Source organism: Arachis stenosperma, chromosome 9, assembly GCF_014773155.1.
Source record: "Arachis stenosperma cultivar V10309 chromosome 9, arast.V10309.gnm1.PFL2, whole genome shotgun sequence".
Lineage (NCBI taxonomy): Eukaryota > Viridiplantae > Streptophyta > Magnoliopsida > Fabales > Fabaceae > Arachis > Arachis stenosperma.
In genome coordinates this window covers 157,954,580-157,974,850 of record NC_080385.1, presented here as the reverse complement: position 1 = coordinate 157,974,850, position 20,271 = coordinate 157,954,580, and the positions used below count along the sequence as shown (strand labels likewise).

The following is a 20,271-nucleotide window of genomic DNA, read 5'->3' as shown; positions in this document are numbered from 1 at the left end:
AAACCTAGTTATATCCTAATAATAATAATAATAATAATAATAATAAAAGAATTTTTATCTATTAGTATTTAGTAGCACTCATCAATATGTGTAATAATTCCATCCATATCCATATTAAATTTACAAAAATAATAATACCATAAAAATTTATTGGTTTTAATGTTATTTAGTCATTAACTCAATTTATTTAATCTAATTTCTTAGTCTAGTAATCTAATAACATATTTTAACTTATACTTTTAAACATTATAGCTAACTGATGAACAAAAACATTAAATTATAACCGTTGCCGAGTATTTCTCCTAAATTTGAGTTTGAACTTTGAAGACTAATAATAATGACCTGAAAATACTTCTTGTCCACATTCAGATTATTTTTAATTTTGCATAAATATGCAGTAATGGCTCATTAAAAAATTGAGACTTGTTAATAAACGTGAGTCTTGAATAATGAATACACAGGGACAAGAAAGCATGCATGAACCAGCTTTCATTCTCAAGTCTGTGTGCTCAAAACCACCTTAAGTGGGTTTATATAAACCTCCCCTCACAAAAATCTTAAAACATATCTTAGACTCTCATCACTTTACTACAATGGAAACACCACCCACCATTAAATCACCAAAAAGTGAACCTGTTACCCCTAAGTTGAGAGATATGCTGAACATTGATGTTGATGCTAATAATGTTGTTGCTCATCCTCCGAACTCAATAATTACCCTTGATACACTTCGTAAATATTTTATGGTATCCTTTGACCTCAATCAACCTGCTGCTAAACTTGATCAGGGTGAAAAAGAAAACTTGATGGTAATAAATTAGTGTTGAATGGATGCATGCTACATTTGGGTTTTACAATTATTATTCGGGTGATACTATACATATAAGTATTTTTGTAATTAAGTTTAAATAAGTTGGCACAAATCTAAAAAAAATTGCACGCGTCACACGTTTGTATAGTACAAAAAATTTTGTTGCAAATGTATTTTGTTGGTTTCGTGAGTAATTGTCCTAGGTATGTAGTCGTTCAAAAATTTTTATATTGTGCATCAAATTTATGTGTTATGCATATTTTGTTGGTTAAGTATCAATATTCTAGACACATGATTTTTCAAAAATTTACACTAAAATTTAGGCGTTGTGTACCAAATTTTTTATGTTGTGCACCTTAATTTTTATGCTTTGCATATTTTGTTGGTTGAATGTCAATATTATGAGCATACGGTTCTTTAAAAAAATCTGTATTGTGCACTAAATTTCTGTGTTATGTATATTTTTTTGGTTAGACTTTAATGTTTTGGAGATATAATTCTTTAAAAATTTAGTAGTTTACTGGACATATAAAAAAAAGAGAAAAAAACGCATGCATGTGACTTGGTTGAAAAATAATTTAGCCAGCTAGCTTTGTTGTTATTATTTGCCTTTTTTATTGATTGATTGTATCTTTGAAGGTTTTTGAATCATTAGTTGCTAAGGGAAAAGAAAAGAAAAGCAGCAACATGAAGTTTATGAAGAAGAAAGCAATGATGAGAAATATGAGGATATCATCAAGTTCTGAGAATGCTGATATGGAAAATGATGAAGATGTGGATTCATTGATTGTGATGGGATGCACTGATTGTCACATCTATGTGATGGTATCCAAATCCAACCCTGAATGCCCAAGATGCCAGAATCCCAACCTGTTGGATGTGCTTGAAGTGATGAACTTTCCTAAGACTGCTAAGCCTAATAAGAAAATGAGGATCAGTCGAATTTAATTTGGCATCTCTCAAATATATCTCTCTCTTAAAGTTTGTTAATTAAGAGGCTTGTTCTTATTATGTCCTTTTAATTACAACCTTTTTGGCTTATGGTCTTGACCAAGTCGTGGTCTATTATGCAGAATAAATTTGAATTATGCTGATTCAATAATAAGAATAATTTTACAATAATAATTTTCAGCATGCAGTATTCGTAATACTTTAACTAAATTTACAATAATAATATCAACCACTTGTTTAAGGATTAAAATATTTCATACATAACAGTGAAAAAAAGGATTATAGTTGAAAGCTATCTAATTTAATCATCCAACAGACATTATGGATACATAATCTCCCAACAACCACCTAAAACAAACACTCAGAGCCCAACAACAACATCAATGCTAAAGCTAAAACATAAAAACCAAAAACACAAAACCAAAAAAAAATCCCAACATGAAAGACACCAACTACAACAGCACCCCTGCCAAGAAACACCACCACTAAGATATCCCAACCTCAAATATGTAAAACCTTCCAAAAGTAACATAGAGCCAAAATAAAACATTGTCCCTCTCAGTATATGACGGAGGAGTTGATCAAAAAGTATTATCATTGGATGACACATGTCAAACAGACCAAAAATAGTAGCAACGAATATGACGCCATATTTGTCTTGAAGCATGAGACATTACGAGGGGGTTAGACAACATTTCATGTCTCTAATGCCAAAAGAACAAGTGGAAAGCACGGTAAATTCTTTACCAATTGTATTAACATTAATGATTTTTCCAAAGACTCTTGTACATTATATCTCATAAATTTTCTTCCTATAAGTGGTCACCATACATAGCATGATTCTTAACGAAATATGGTTTTAAGAACAAATATACATTGTGCCCCTGGATTTTGTGGTAAGCTAAATTTCTTATTCCTTGCCAATGGAGTTTTGTTCAGTAGAATTATTCATGTTGATTGATTTGACTGTAAAGTGTTTAGTTTAGTCCTTTTGCATGCAAAAAATATTTTTCTTGATGATTTAATATTTATCAGGTTTTATTTAGCACATGATTAGTGTTTGATTAAGTGGAAATGTTCATATTGATTCACCTGAATGTTTTTCATGTTTTATTCAGCATATGAATTGTGTTCGGTTCGATGGTATTGGCCAATTAGATTCACTAGTCTGGTCGTTTGTGATTTAACTGATGTTCATTTTGCAGATGTTTATGTTGGAAAGCCATGGCGTGGACTACACTATCCAAGGACAAAGAAGGCCTACCGGTTCGATATCGATCAGTATGTCCACCACCGTTGTTTCCTTGACAAAAGAAAACTGGCATCGCATCCATTTGTAAGTTGTCATTTCTAAAAGTTCTTCAATAATTTTCTCGTTTGCTATTGTTTCAACTGAAATATTGTATCATTTTCTCAAACTTTAGCTGTTTGTGCCAATTTACAACAGAGGACATTAGTGGTTGTGGATTGTCGATGTCAGAAAAAAAATTCTATGTGCTTGACCCTGTCAATAAGAAGAAAAAGATATACCTGAATCGAGAGTGAAACTGAACAAATTTGTTGTAAGTTATTTTGTTGTAAGTTATTTTGTTGTACATTATTCAAATTATTCAGTACATGAAAAGAGTTCGGTTCAGTGGTTTTGCTTCTCTTTATTCACTTTTTGTGTCCCTTTTAGGGATTAATAATTTTTCAGATAAGGGTTTACGCTGGGGCGGAAGCTTAATGGAGGACGGAGAGGGAGAAAAAGCAGAGTATATCACGCTAAATGGTCAACGTAAAAGTACAAATCTTTCTCTTCTATAGTCCTATTTTTAATGTATTTTATTTTGTATACTATTAATCGTACTATACTCAATTCTTGCTTAACTATGATTGCAGCATATACGTCATGAAATGGCTTGAAACAATTGATCCACGAAAGATCAAAAGTAGGAAGAGATATCAATATAAAGCTTGGACACAAGTAAGTACTTTCTAAATTAATAAAGTTCTTTCATTTCTTATTTCGGTTGGTTTCATTTCTTATGTAACTAATTCTTTTTTATTGAAATGTAGGAAGAGATTGACAGCTTCAAGCACGAATATGGTCCGTATATCCTGTTGCATGGAATGAACAAAATCAGAGACCAAGTGATTTGGGCATCTAAAGCAATAAGACTCCCGAAGCCATCTGCTGCCCTCTCCAGCCCTTATTGTAAATTCTCATATGCGGATTTAGAGAGTAAATAGGATATACTATGATTCACTGGTTGTAATTAACAATATTTTGTTTAAAAAAGCAAACAATGATTCTTTCATTGTATTCATGTGAATATTAATGTAAATGCTAATCTATATATCTAATCTTAATATCAATGTATATATCTAATGTTAATATTTTTATCTGATTCAAGATGGATTGCTTCTTTTCATGTCGGTTTGAAATGTTAATCAATATTTCTATTGGAACTGTCTGACTGCTATTTTGTTCCAGCTTCACAGTGAATGGAATCAGCATATTTATCAATATATTAATAATCCTAAAAAACACAGTAAACTAAAATTAATACAATTGATAAACCGAAATTTGCATATATCAATATAGTAGGGAGCTAATTATAAAATATATTTCTATCAATATTCAATTTTAGAAACACCTGAACTCTCTGATATAGCACAATATATTGACTATTCAATAAAGAAAAAAGTGACTTTTGAATAAAGAATTTCACAAAAGCAAAATTCAAAAACAAAAAAGTGACTATTTATTAAACACCAACAACAGTCAGAAATTAACCCTCCTATAACCTCAGTGAACCGAAATTTGTTCATGGGTGAAAAGAAATTTATATTAATAAAAACTAAAACTCGTATAATCCAATATGGGATAATTCATATCCGGTGCATTGTAAAGGCTGGAGCTTGACTAAATCGTTGATCTGCCATCTAAAAGGTTCAACTACAAAAGACATAATAAAATCGTATATTAGCAAAATACACAAATGATTTTTTTCTAATTAAAAGCAAATCAATTTTACCTTGCTTGGAGCTGTCTTTTTCTTTTTCTTTTTCTTTTTCTTTTTTCCAGATTTGATCCAAGTATGTTCTTGGGCCGGCCTCTTGTTTTGATGCGTGGCGGACTTTGAAGGTCGTTCACGTTGCTCAATGTCACTTCTTCGTGGGATAAAAAACTTTTTTCTTTGCTTCTCTCTTGATATTCTTGCATCTCAGTCATGACCTTGTCAAACGCCCGGTGCAGAAATCCGGTCAGCTCCTCAGACTCGGATGCAAATTCATATGTATTGTGCGACCGAAACACCAAATCATTGAATCTCTTGCTTCTCGGCTCCAGTAGAGGCTCATCTTGGCTGCTCTTGATGTGTGTGTGCCTCCTATTTATATTCTTGCTCCACCATTCCAGCATGTATTTCGATGCCACATTATCAGCTGCTCGAAGGTTAGGATGCTCAGGGAATGACGGCACAGTATGCCCCTTGACTCGAACAGCAAGCACTGGCACTTTACCTCTCGTGATACTGCGTCGTAGGTGACGAAAACTTGTTGAATGTGGAGTTGGAAACCTGCTCTACGACTTTGTATGTTGTGAAACCTAAGGTGGAATGCATTGATCTTGTGATACAGTTCACTTTACCTCTGAATTGTGCTTGAACATCCCTGAACTTCTCGTGGGTATACATGTGCTAAAATTAGGCCTCTATTGCTGATTTTGTTGCACACGGTATCACGGTGTGAAAATTTGCAGCGTCGAATTCTCTTTCTCTTTGCTCTCTGCTTGTTAGGCATTTGTCGTATTACTTCACGAATTGTCTTAGGGAGCTATTGCATGTGATGAACTTATTGAAAAATACATGCATGCTCTCGCTCCTTTGTGTGCTTCTCATCACGGCCCAGAGGTGGTGATCCAGGTAAACTGTAATCTATATATGCCGATCCTCGTATAGCTCTACAGAATGAACCGAACTAGTTAGCTGTACTAAACCGAACTCTGTGAATGTTTTGACACAAAAGGTAAAGGCATGAAAATAATTTGAATTAAAACCTCGGTTACCTGAGAGCCACTTGTTGCCTCTGAGACCAAACTTTGTGATGAAATCGTTCCAGTTTCTGTCGAATGCATCTTTTGTGAATGAGTTCCAAACGATGTGACTCATCTCTTGTTCTATTTCTTCGTGTCACTTGTAGCCATTTAGTTTGTTTAGACTCTTCTTCATGATGTGCCAGATACACCAGTGGTGAATTGTTGTTGACATGCACATCTCAATGGCCCTTTGCATCGATGCATATTGGTTAGTGAGAATGCCTTTTGGTGTCTTGGCTCCCATGCAACAGAGCCAACACTCAAATAGCAATTTGAAAGATTGGATGTCCTCATTTTTCATCAGTGCGCATCCCAGAAGTGTCGACTGACCGTTGTGATTCACGCCCATAAAAGAACCAAAAACCAGATTGTACCTGCATAAATGCACACTCTCACGAATTGGTGAACCGAAATGTGTACATAGGGTGAACGTATAGACTTACTTTGGGTGAACCGAATACCTGTTTGTGTTGTCCGTTGTGTCAAATGAAACGACATCTCCAAATACTCGCATGCCGCCTTGCTTCTTGTGTCAGCCCATAATGCATGTTTGATGGAGTGATCACGTTTGAAGTTGAGCTCAGAAAAGAAATTTTGGTTCTTCTCTTTCATTCTTAATAGGTACTTCCTGAATTCTTTGGCGTCGTCTTGTCCCCAGTCTAGATAGAAGGGGTGATTCAAAACAACATTGGAAATTGTCTAAAGACCCACGTCCTTCAATATGTGTACATATATCCTGGCTGGATAGTTTATGCTGGCTGAGGGATTTGTTTTCAGAGTAGGAGATATCTTGGATTTCCACCTCCCCTCTCTGCTGCATATAATTAGTTGATTCTTAATCTTGTCTCCGTCCTGAGTTGTGTTCCTTATTTTCATAAAAAAATTGGCAAGTTTGGAATAATTTTTGTAGAACTTTCCAACTTCTTCTAATGTCTTGAAAATCATCCCGACCTTTGGCACAAATTGTTCATCCACAACACACTTGGTCTGCAGAATAAATTGAACATGTTGTTATGGTGAAACAACAATATAAAACTAGATGAATGACACATTATCCATTATATATTCAAATTCAAATAGCTTTCTGCATAATGAACCAAAAACGTTATTATGGTGAAACAGTTCTATAGTACTGAGTGAACAAAATATAATCCATTATATAAAATCAAATTCAAACAGCTTTCTGCATAATGAACCGAAACATGTACATATGGTGAAACAATTGTATAGCACTGAGTGAATGAAACATAATCCATTGTACAAAATTAAATTCAAAACATCTTTGTCTACAATTTAGATATTATCAATTCAATTCAATTCATTTCAGATTCAGAACACCTCTATCTATTCAATTCAATTCAAATAAAAATAGCAGTTGCATTCCATTAAATTCGATTCAAAATTGAATAATCCTAACCTCATAAGCTTAATTCGTTTCAGAAGAATAATCCAAATCGCTTTCATTTAACTAATTTGAAGTTGATTTATTCATTATTTCAATTCAGAAGTTTAGATCGAAGAAGAAAATGAAGAAGAACAAGAACGACCAAGTTTATTACGTTGAAGTCAATCCAGATCCATCACGAAGAATGCAATTAGAGAAGAAGAAGAAGAAGAAGAAGAAGAAGAAGAAGAAGAAGAAGAAGAAGAAGAAGAAGAAGAAGAAGAAGAAGAAAGAAAACGCGAGAAAGGACACTACTTCATTTTATATATTTAGTAACATTTGTCTCTTAACATTTGTTAAAATGTTAGCATTGTAGATAAAATATATTTTTGATAACGTTTACAATAAAATGTTAGTAAATATAGTTAATTTTCTTAAAAAATTTAAAGAACTATTACCTATTTCTATTCCTAAACACAATAGGATTCATACTCTCCCAAAAACCTCTCACGAACCATTGCATGTTTTCTCGCTCAGTGCTTTCAATCGGTGCTCACAATCATTGTTTCCTTTGAAATCAAGAATAAAAAAAAACATTCTCCATCACAATTTCTTCCTCTCCCTCTTTCTCTGGATCGTGATTTGTTCTCCTTGAAACCTTTTTCAATCTCGATCAAATTCTAGGGCTTGATTATTCTCAATTTTGATTATTTCATTTTTGTTTCATGCTTGTTCCGATTTCTTTTTAATTTTGTTCCAAAAAATTACTTGTAGAAGAATAGTTGCATTATTCTAATCTGATCGTAGTGTGCGTGAGTGATTGAATCAGAATTGCGATGAAAAGGAGAAATTTAAGAGCAAGCCCACTGGTCGCCACCAATTCTCCATGCTGGAAGATCTCCGTAAGCATCGCATGTTCTCACTCTCACTTTCACTCTCAGTGCTCTGAATCTCTCAATATTGCTCTGTCTCCTTCTCAATCTTGCTCATTTTATTTTATTTATCAAATTAAGTGGTTGTTATAATTCATTTGGTTCAAAACAACAGTATTATGGTTTTTTAATTGAGAGTCTGCTAATTGTGTAAATTCAAAATAATTAAAGAAAAATGAGGAGGAACTGAAACTGGAAGCTCTTATTTACTACAAGGATAAGAGCCTCTAGCTATATTCTCTTGCATTGTTGCTCTTTATTCTCTCTTGATCTTGCCCCTTTTTTATTCTATCTTAATTTACTTTTGAAATGGTTGAGACTAGTTGACAGTAAACCGTTATATTTAAAAAAATGTGGTAGAACTAACTTTTTAATGTTGTTTACACTTTATTATATGTATCTTGAGATAAAATACTAGATAGACAACACACACACACAGTAGCAACTAACAAGCACGTTTTGTTTTATTTGTTTCTCTCCTTAGTGGGGAATATGTAGCTATAGCTCTAATGTCTTGCAGTATGGGGTCAATTTCCCACAGCTTTCGTCTAGCCTTAACAACCTCAATTAGCAGTAAGCAGTCTGTTTCAATGAGCACTTTTCCCATATCTAGATTTTTTGCCATAATTACCGCTTCTCTCACTACCATTGCTTCTACCATGAGAGCTGAGCTTGCCCTAATTTTTCTTGTAGTTCCACCTTTTACTGAACCGCTGTCATCCCTGATTACTGCAACCATCACCCCTGTTTTGCTGTGCTCTGAGAACGCTGCATCTGTGTTGATCTTGAGGCATTCTTTGGGCAATGGCCTCCACTTTACTGGTATGGTTCCTTTTTTAACTGGTTTTGATTCTATTTGCTCTGTGGTATCCCTGGCGTTCTTGTATTCTGTTTCTTGTACTCTAGCTTGGATTATAGTGCTTAGAGGATCTGGTTTTAGATTGTGAAATATTGCTGCATTTTTCGTCTTCCATACAGCCCAAATCATGTGCCCCATGCTGCTCCATTTGTCATCCCCCTCTTATTTGCTCCCTTCCTTGATAATACTTTCTGCTTGCATTAGCTATTCCCATCTTGAAGGACAAATGCTACTTTCAACTGGATCATTTATCTTCATTCTTGCTAGTATCGTGAGAAGATATTATCATTCCACTTTTAATAATATAACTTAAATTTGATAAAGTTTTTGTTATAAATGTGATTTTTATTTTTTAAAAAAGGTATTTTCTAAATAAAAATGACATTATCAATTTGAGAGTATCATAATAAAAAATGCTATTTGTTTTATTTGATGGAACTAGTTAATAGTTAGCAGTGACCTGGTTGAAGGTGAGAACACGGGTCAATTCCATGAATTTGAGGTTATTAATTTATCATATTATTGTCTTAAGTAAGGCATAAAGTCAGTATTTTGCTTCTGTCCTTGATGGTGGTGTAGTCTTGCTATTATTATTAAGATTAAATTTAGATATGAGATTCAGAGTATTTTAACCACTCTTTCTATTCTTGCCTTCCTTTAATTACTTGCATTAGATACAGAGGTAGCATATTTAGCATGAAAACCTGCAGGTGCCTTGTGCATTTGGGCTATGAGGTAACATATGTGCGGAATTTCGCTAAAGTTGATGACAAGGTAACCCCTTTCACCCTTCGTTAGTATTAATTTTGAAAAGTTTTCTTTGTAATCCAAAATATAACTGCGTGCTTCTATTTCTGTCAATTATAATTTGTTTTGTGATTTTAAAAAGTTAGCTATGTGCTATTGAGACATACATATATCTATCTTTTAGAAATTTCACCAGTCCATTTGTCCTACAAAATATAGACCTTGAAGCAATATTATTTTACATGAGTCTCTTATATTATTCTTTAATGACTATTTGTGACTGCTAATATCATAATTGCTCAGATAATTAAGCGAGCAAATGAGATTGGTGACAATCCGTTGGACTTAAGCAACCGTTTTTGCCATGAATATAATGTTGATATGACTGATATTCAGTGTGAGAAACCTTCTCAAGAGCCTCGTATTTCTGATCACATGGATGAGATAAAGAACATGATAAGTCAGGTGTAATTTTGCTATTAAGATCAGTGTCTTTTGCTTTAATTTGAGTCTTTTAATCGAATCATCCACAATAGCATTAAAATATTGAGTGTTTTGTGTGTTGTTTTATATTAGTTTAATTCTTTTCTTAAGTGCGTTTGGAATTGATACATTTCTATGACTGATGAGTAAAGTATCATTCTGGATATTCTAGTATATTTTGTATTTAATCATGTAAGCACATTGAAGAAATAGGAAAATTAATTTATTAGACCAATTTTAATATTTAAATATCTTGACTTTAATTTGTAAAGTGGGCGTAGAATATGTAATTGAAGAAAAAAAAATTTAATTTGATATTCTGTGCATTTAAATGTTACTAAAGATCTATTGTAATATTTTTTTGTTGTTATCAAAGAAAATCTTTTGTAACATTTGTTAGAGTATTGTTATAGAATATCTATTGTAATATTTTTTAAAGTGTTATTAGAAAGACTTATTGTGATATTTTTTAAGTGTTACATAAAATATCTATTGTAACATTTTGCTAAGTGTTACAGAAAATATCTATGGTAACATTTTTCTAAATGTTACAAAAGTTATCTATGGTAACATTTTTTAAGTATTACAAAAGATATCTATTGTAACATTTCTCTAAGTGTTATCATGAATGGTCTATTGTAAAATTTTAGATAATATTACTATAGAATATCTTTTGTAACATTTTTACTAAATGTTATTAATTCTTTAGAAGAATGTTAGTAAAACTCTTTAGTAACATAGGGTATGTTTAACATTTGTTAAAATGTTACTAATATACATAGGTAATATTTTAATATAATTTGGTAACATTTTTTAAATGTTAGTAAAAATCAATTATGTAGTAGTGGGAAAATGACAAAGCCTATAACGAGAGCAGAGAAACAAAACGCAACCAGAGAAGAAAGTTTACATTGCAGCAACAGGTTTACGTTGAGCAAAGGTCATACAAGGTTTACTTATATTAAGTGCGTGAATCACAAACGATTTGGAGATTGGAGGACGCGCGTATAGCAAAAAAGACTTGGATAACATCAATGTATTTTTTACATAGATGTGGAGCATTATTGATAATAATAATAATAATAATAATAATAATAATAAAAGAATTTTTTATCTATTAGTATTTAGTAGCACTTATCAATATGTGTAATAATGCCATCCGTATCCATATTAAATTTACAAAAATAATAATTCCATCAAAATTTATTGGTTTTAATCTCACTTAGTCATTAACTCAATTTATTTAATCTAGTTTCTTAGTCTAGTAATCTAATAACATATTTTATCTGATACTTTTAAACATTATAGCTAACTGATGAACAAAAACATTAAATTGTGATAGTCACCTGGTATTTCTCCTAAAGTTGAGTTTGAACTTTGAAGACTAATAATAATGACCTGAAAATACTTCTTGTCCACATTCAGATTATTTTTTATTTTGCATAAATATGCAGTAATGGCTCATTAAACAAGTGAGACTTGCTAATAAGCGTGAGTCTTGAATAATGAATACACAGGGACAAGAAAGCATGCATGAACCAGCTTTCATTCTCAAGTCAGTGTGCTCAAAACCACCTTAAGTGGGTTTATATAAACCTCCCCTCACAAAAATCTTAAAACATATCTTAGACTCTCATCACTTTACTACAATGGAAACACCACCCACCATTAAATCACCAAAAAGTGAACCTGTTATCCCTAAGTTGAGAGATATGCTGAACATTGATGTTGATGCTAATAATGTTGTTGCTCATCCTCCGAACTTAATAATTACCCTCGATGCACTTCGTAAATATTTTATGGTATCCTTTGACCTCAATCAACCTGCTGCTGAACTTGATCAGGGTAAAAATGAAAACTTTATGGTAATAAATTAGTGTTGAATGGATGCATGCTATATTTGGTTTTTACAATGATTATTTGGGTGATACTATACATATATGTATTTTTGTAATTAAGTCTATATATGTTGGCACAAGTCTAGAAAAAAAATTACATGCGTCACACATTTGTATAGTACAAAAAATTTTGCTGCGAATGTATTTTGGTGGTTTCGTGAGTCATTGTCCTAGGCATGTAGTCGTTCAAAAATTTCTATGTTGTGCATCAAATTTATGTGTTATGCATATTTTATTGGTTACGTATCAATATTCTAGCACATGATTTTTCAAAAATTTACACTAAAATTTAGGCATTGTGCACCAAATTTTTTATGTTGTGCACTTTAATTTTTATGCTTTGCGTATTTTGTTAGTTGAATGTTAATATTATGGGCATACGGTTCTTCAAAAAACTCTGTATTGTGCACTAAATTTCTGTGTTGTGTATATTTTATTGGTTAAATTTTAATGTTTTGGAGATATAATTCTTTAAAAATTTAGTAGTTTACTGGACATATAATAAAAGAGAAAAAAAACGCATGCATGTGATTTGGTTGAAAAATAGTTTAGCCAGCTAGCTTTGTTATTATTATTTGCCTTTTTCATTGATTGATTGACTCTTTGAAGGTTGTTGAATCATCAGCTGCTAAGGGAAAAGAAAAGAAAAGCAGCAGCATGAAGTTTATGAAGAAGAAAGCAATGATGAGAAATATGAGGATATCATCAAGTTCTGAGAATGCTGATATGGAAAATGATGAAGATGTGGATTCATTGATTGTGATGGGATGCACTGATTGTCACATCTATGTGATGGTATCCAAATCCAACCCTGAATGCCCAAGATGCCAGAATCCCAACTTGTTGGATGTGCTTGAAGTGATGAACTTTCCTAAGATTGCTCAGCCTAATAAGAGAATGAGGATCAGTCGAATTTAATTTGGCATCTCTCAAATATATCTCTCTCTTAAAGTTTGTTAATTAAGAGGCTTATTCTTATTATGTCTTTTTAATTACAACCATTTTGGCTTATGGTCTTGATCGAGTAGTGGTCTATTATGCAGAATAAAATTGAATTATGTTGATTCAATAATGAGAATAAATTTACAATAATAATTTTCAGCATGCAGTATTCATAATGCTTTAACTAAATTTACAATAATAATATCAACCACTTGTTTAACGATTAAAAGATTCTATACATAACAGTGGAAAAAAAAGATAAGATATAGTTAAAAGGTATCCAATTTAATCACCCAACAGACATCATGGATACATCTCCCAACAACCACCTAAAACAAACACTCAGAGTCCAACAACAACATCAATGCTAAAGCTAAAACATAAAAACCAAAAACACAACAAAACCGAAAAAACAATCCCAATTCCTAACATGAAAGACACCAACTACAATAGCACCCCTGCCAATAAACACCACTACCAAGATATCCCAACCTCAAATATGTATAACCTTCCAAAAGTAACACAGAACCAAAATAAAACACCATCCCTCTCAGTATAAAGATGAACCAAGAACAACCAAACATAATGATTCCTAATAACATATATCCTCTTCTCCCATCTTTTTTACTCCTCCACCCCCCATATTTTTTACTTGAAATATCCTGTAGATTGGTTCTGAAAACTCTACCACCAAGAGAAAGAGAGGTAGCAGGGAACATATGTACCACCAAACATCCCTAATAGCCAGATGAAAACATCAACAGTGTTGGGTATGAGGCAGAACAAACTAACTAACTTTAGCTGACTGCACAAGCTTTATCATGTGCAATCTCAATACTCTTATTACTCATAATATCAATCCTACTGCTTGAGCTTTGAAAATCTGCGAGACAAACTGGGAATTGTTATATGCCAATTGGTCCAATTGCAAGAGTAACAACTAAGAGAATAAAAGAAGGTTTTGCAAACATGGCTAAATCATTTGTTCAGAAGATGCATCAATAATTAGACAAGACAATGACTAATAATTATGAAAAGTCAAATGTCTTATTATTTACAAGATGCATTGAAGACTCTTGTTAATTAAAATGAATTAAATAGGCATTACTTTAATTTTTTTTGTATACTAGAGGCCCTAAGGTCAGGAACAAAACAAAAAACAAAACAAATTAATGGGAAAAAGAAACCCCACTTCTATCAGCAAATAAAATTAGAATGGTCTCCTTGGGAGATTGATCCTAAGTATCATGCTTCTTATTCTGATTTAGCAGCAAATTTGCAATTCCTTAAGCTAATTGATTAGCCTCTCTATATATATGTCATATGTGCACTTGCCATTCCCTGTTGAGAAGCTCTTTGATCCTTCTGATTGGGTGGGTTAGAGTTGGGTGGCATTTTGGAGGGTTCTCCATCAAATTCACAGCTGCTTGAGAGTTTGTTTCTGGCTCAATCCTTCTAAATCTTTTCTCCCATGCTATCCCCAGTCCCTCCCGTATTGTTGCAACCTCCGTTTCTATTGCCTTTGCATAGATCAGACATCTAGCATACCCATAAATCCAGCCAGTATCCGTATTTCTGAAAATTCCAGCACAACTAGCTTGTCCAGGGTTACCTCTCGAGGACCCATTTGTATTTAGCTTGATCCAACCCTCTTGGGGTGGTTGCCAAGAAACTGTCAAAGACTCTTCATGCTGATTATTCTCTATTCTTCTTCTGGCATCCCTGATTTCTCTTGCTAAGTTCCTTATTTTCATCTCTTTGATTCTTAAGGGGGTATTTATATTGGAATGTATATATTCATTCCTAAATTTCCATATATGCCAAACTGCTGTGACAAAAATATCCTTCCATTCCATATCATCATCAGACCCATGTCCATAGTTATATTAGCAATAATCCACTCTTTCAAATCAAGATTATAAAACATGCTAATATTTTGCGGTTTCACCCGGCAATTCCACACTGGCGATGACATGTGACAATTTCGAATAATATGAAAGAGAGTCTCAATATCATTATCACAACTCAAGCAGTTGGGATTGTTCCTGTTAGGAAATTATTTTAATTTCCTAATTTGTTTGTGGGCAATGCATATATTAATTATAATCACAAATTATGCTATTTCAAATTAAATGACTTATATAATGGTGATCTCATTTATTGCTATAAATACTATATTGAATAAGTCATAATTACTTTTAATTTGGAATTAAATGAGAATAAAACTAGATATTATCTTTTGGATTTTAGTTTTTAAATACTATTTTATTTGGGTTTTAGGGTTTAATGGGTGTCATGCTCAAATATAAATAGTGCCTTGAGGGTTTCAGTCCCCAATACCAAAGCCGCCTTTGTTACTTTTTTCCCATCAAAAGAGTTGTAATTCATCCGCCTAGGGATACAGAAGGCTTTGATTGAGGAAGATCGAAAGAATCACAAGACTGAGATAATATTTCCGTCTAATTTCTAAATTTCTATTAGTAAAGGTACAACTTTCATATTATGATATATTTTTTGTGATTCAATATAGATGATCTGAGTTAATAAAATAATTTGTTTTAACAAGTGGTATCAGAGCCATTCATAATTTAATCATAAAAAATATTCGGTTTTGTTTGATTAGATCAATATAGATATACATATGTGTGTTTATATTATGGTGAATTATATGGTAAAGATCTAAGTTTACAGATTTTTCCTTTAATAGAATGAAAGAAAGATTAATAAAAGTAGGACTCATATTTTGAATAATAATAAAATAATAAAAAATAACTATAAAAGGAATTATATTTACAATAGAGTGCCCCTTATATTATATATGAAATTGTTGCACGCTTAATAAAATTGTTCTTGATTATGTGTGTGCATCGATACGTATATATTCGCGTTATATATAAAAGAATCCCCTCCATGCTGTTTTGGTTGCTTATATATATATTATTTATTTAAATTGTTTCACTCTCAATATTATGCAAATACATTGTTTCAAAAACGGATACGTAAATATATTGATTAACATATCTATATAAATCGCTACTGGCAGTAGCGATTTACAAGAGAACAGAAACCGCTAGTAGCAGCCACGGTTTACATGTATGCTGGATTGGTCATAAACCGCTGCTGCTAGCAGCGGTTTATGTAGGTTAGTGTGCGTGCGTAAACTGCTGGTGCCTATAACGGTTTACGTTTAGTATGTGTCAATGGGCTTCTTATATAAATCATGAAGGGGTCAAATGTGGAGAGGGAGGGTGTTATTCACAAATGGATGGGGAGGATAGTATTAAAAAAATACAATACTCAAAGTATTAAATTATATAAATCAAGACAATTTTTTTTATTCTCATCTCTTTTAAAATTTATAAATAATAAAATAATTTATTTTTAGCCAAAATTTCATTAAATCATATATTTTTCTCTTTAAAAATCACTTCATTCTCTTTTATTTATATCAACCATACAAGAGAGACTAGGAGAGTTTGGAACATGGATTGTGTTCTTTGCTGTTGATTTGCATTTGAGATTCTAGCTAAATGAATTTTTTTATTTGTGCAACTTTGTTGTTTTATGCCAAAAAATAAAAACTATTTGTATTTTATAGTTGATTGATTGGATAAATAATAGTGATAGCATCATAATTTTGATGAATAAAATAAAAAATATAAATATGCATGTAATAATTTTTTATTTGTATTTCTTATTAAAATAAGACTAAATAGCAAATCAAAGAGTGAGTATTGACAGAGTACTAAAATATATAAACTAAGACTAATTTTTTTTTATATTCATCCCTTCTAAAATTGTTTTATCATTCATGAATTTTAGAAGGAATGAAGATAAAAAAAATAGTCTTAGTTTATATATTTTAGTACTCTGTGAATACTTCCTCTTTGATGTGCTATTTAGTCTCATTTTAATAATAAATACAAATAAAAAATTATTACATGTATATTTATATTTTTTATTTTATTCATCAAAATTATGATGCTATCACTATTATTTATCCAATCAATCAACTATAAAATACAAATAGTTTTTATTTTTTTGGCATAAAATAATAAAGTTGCACAAATAAAAAAATTTGTTTAGTTAGAACCTCAAATGCAAATCAGCAGCAAAGAACACAATTCATGTTCCAAACTCTTCGAATTTCCTTTGTATGGTTGATATAAATAAAAGAGAATGACAAATTAAATTTTTTTATTTATGTTATTATTTAAATAGTATATACCATTAATTATTTGTTTTGTAATTATTTTTTAGATAAAGATTAGTTTTACTATTTGTTTTCATACTCAAGTAAACCGCTGCTGCCTCTAGCGGTTTACATACTTAAACCAATGCACATAAACCGCTACTGGTAGTAGCGGTTTATGACCAATCATAATCATGCAGAAACCGCGGTAGGCAACAGCGGTTTCCATGCTACCACAACTCAACGTAATCCGCGGCTGGCAGCAGCGGATTCTGTGTTTGTGTAAACCGCTACTAGCAGTAGCGGTTTTCATAGATATGTGAAACAATATATTTACGTCTTTGTTTTGGAAACAATGCATTTACGTAATTTTAAAGGTGAAACAATTTATTTAGGTGAATTGCCCTATATATTACATTATGTATACTGTCGGCCATTTACTATATATAATTTTCACCGTATACAATATATAATTACTCAAAAGGCTAATGTTGTCTCGGTTGCATTTTTTTTTCTTATGTTTATACGGTTAAATAAATATTTTTTATCATGTATTTTTTTGTATATTATTGTAACTCTATACAATTGGTATTTAATTGTATGTGCTATTAATTTGGTGTAAAGTTAATTCATTATTCTCTTGGGATATAAGGATTATTGTACCCATCAATTTAAAAAAAATTGATTTTGGAATAAATTGATTGAACATTATACTGCCAAAGTAGCTTCTTTTGTGAAAATTGATTTATTTAAAATATTAGAAATATGGTGATATGTAATTCATACGAATATTGGTCAACCCAAAGGAAGATCTATATTTGACCGAATTATATACACATATTGATGGTAAATATATGTTTGGGTAACGAATTAAGAATAAAGTAATACTTATTATTTATGCGAACAATAATCAACCCAAAGGAAGTTTATTGTTTGGCCAAATAATAAGCATTGCACACTTCTGTTTATTTTCTATTAATTATGCGGTCAATAATCGGCCCAAAGGAAGGCTATTGTTTGGCCAATTAATAGGAAATATATGCGGTAATAAATAGGTTGCAAAGTTTAAGTTTTCACGTGTACATTAAGTCGGTCCAAAGAAATGCTTAATGTGTGACAGGAATTTTGACAATATTTGATTACTGCAATGAGAGTATCACTTACAGTTAATTTTTTTATCCAAAGATTGAAAACTAATGTTATTTTAAATATCTCAATATGGAATTTTTCCATTATTTAACTAATATTTACTGCATGTTCTTTTGTTCTAATCTAGAAACTATGGCTTCAACTACCAATATTTCTGCACAAAATAGTAGTATTCCTATGCTAAATGGTTCAAACTTTAAAGTTTGGAAGGATACTGTGGAGATTGTCCTCATTAGTATGGATCTGGATATAGCTCTTAGAGAAGAGAAACCCACTTTCACTCCAGAAAATCTCAATGAGGTTAAAATAGAGAAGTGGGAGAGATCTAATCGAATGAGCGTTATGATCATGAAGCGCTCAATTTCTGAGGCGTTTCAGGGCTCAATTACTGAGGATAAAAATGCTAAACAGTTCCTAAAAGATGTCAAAAAATTCTTTACTAAGAATAAAAAGGCGGAGGCAAGTAGCCTTTTAAGCAAACTTGTCTCCATGAGGTATAAGGTAAAGGGAACATAAGGGAGTACATTATGGAAATGTCTCATCTTGCTTTAAAATTGAAAGCACTAAAGTTAGAGTTGTCTGAAGATTTACTCATGCATTTCATTTTGATTTCACTTCCTGCACACTTTGGGCAATTCAAAGTGAGTTATAACACTCTAAAGAATACTTGGTCCTTAAATGAGCTTATATCTCACTGTGTGCAAGAAGGAGAGAGGCTACAGCAAGATAAGACTGAAAGTGCTCATATGGCTTCATCTTCTCAGTATAAAAGAAAGTGTGATACTACTACGGATGTGCCTTCTCAGCAGAAAAAGGCTAAGAAACAGGATCAAGTTTCAACCTGTTTCTTCTGTAAGAATATGGGACACATGAAGAAGGATTGTACCAAATATGCCACTTGGCATGTAAAGAAAGGTATAATTCTTACTTTTATTTGTTCTGAGGCTAGTTTAAGTTATACACCTGTTGATACTTCGTGGGTAGATTCTACTGCTACTACTCATGTAAGTGTTACTAGGCAGGGTTGTCTGTGGAGTCGACCGCCAAGTGATGCTGAAAGATAGATCTATGTGGCAGACGGCAATATAGTTGCAGTCAAAGCTATAGGAACCTTTAGATTATGTTCCACGAGTGGATTTTACTTGGATTTATTAGAGACATTTTATGTACCATCATTTAGACGAAATTTGGTTTCTGTTTCTCGTTTGGACAAATCAGGTTATTTTTGTTCGTTCGAAGACAATAAAGTCAGTCTCTTTTATAATTCGAATAATATTTGCTCTGGTCATTTGGTGGATAATCTATATAGGCTTGACTTAAATTCCTATAATAATAAATACTACAAATGGGTACAAAACAAAAGCTAAATGATAATTCGGCATCATTATGGCACAAATGCCCAGGTTACATCTCTAAACAGAAAATTCAAAGGCTCGTGTCGGATGGAATTCTTGGATCCCTAAATTTGACGGACTTTGAAATCTGCATTGAGTGCATAAAGGGGAAAAAGACAAACGAAAGGAAAATAGGTGCCGAGAGAGCTAAAGATGTCTTAGAACTGATACATACCGATATGTGGCCCATTCCTTATTGTCTCTTGGAATGTACAACGGTACTTTATTACGTTCATAGATGATTACTCTCGTTACGGGTATCTATATTTAATTCATGAAAAGTCCCAAGCCTTGGATGTTTTCAAGTCTTTCAAAGCTAAAGTTGATCTTCAAACTTGGAAAGAAAATTAAAGCTGTCAAATCTGATCGTGGTGGTGAATACTACAGAAGATATGACGGTTTAGGTGAGCAACGTCCCAGGCCTTTTGCTCTTTTCCTAAAGGAGTGT

General features: G+C 32.2%; 2 protein-coding genes across 5 annotated transcripts; both read left to right on the top strand.

The window, feature by feature from the left end:
• The first annotated feature begins 7,702 nt into the window (after nucleotides 1–7,702).
• On the top strand, nucleotides 7,703–13,064 carry LOC130948324 (uncharacterized). Of its 4 annotated transcripts, XM_057877047.1 has the most exons (6): nucleotides 7,703–8,129; nucleotides 8,644–8,732; nucleotides 8,853–8,981; nucleotides 9,693–9,792; nucleotides 10,069–10,230; nucleotides 12,756–13,064. In XM_057877047.1, exons 4-6 carry the CDS (start codon nucleotides 9,715–9,717, stop codon nucleotides 13,062–13,064), a joined length of 549 nt encoding a protein of 182 aa, XP_057733030.1. In that variant the 5' UTR covers nucleotides 7,703–8,129; nucleotides 8,644–8,732; nucleotides 8,853–8,981; nucleotides 9,693–9,714. The 4 variants fall into 4 exon arrangements, 2 of the variants coding, with proteins under 2 accessions (XP_057733030.1, XP_057733031.1); XR_009073012.1 differs by lacking the exon at nucleotides 12,756–13,064 and having other exon boundaries at nucleotides 9,729–9,792; nucleotides 10,069–10,476; XR_009073011.1 differs by lacking the exon at nucleotides 12,756–13,064 and having other exon boundaries at nucleotides 9,729–10,476.
• A 5,497-nt stretch (nucleotides 13,065–18,561) lies between these two features.
• On the top strand, nucleotides 18,562–18,945 carry LOC130950272 (uncharacterized). Its single transcript, XM_057878788.1, has one exon. It carries the CDS (start codon nucleotides 18,562–18,564, stop codon nucleotides 18,943–18,945), a length of 384 nt encoding a protein of 127 aa, XP_057734771.1.
• The last annotated feature ends 1,326 nt before the right edge of the window (nucleotides 18,946–20,271 follow it).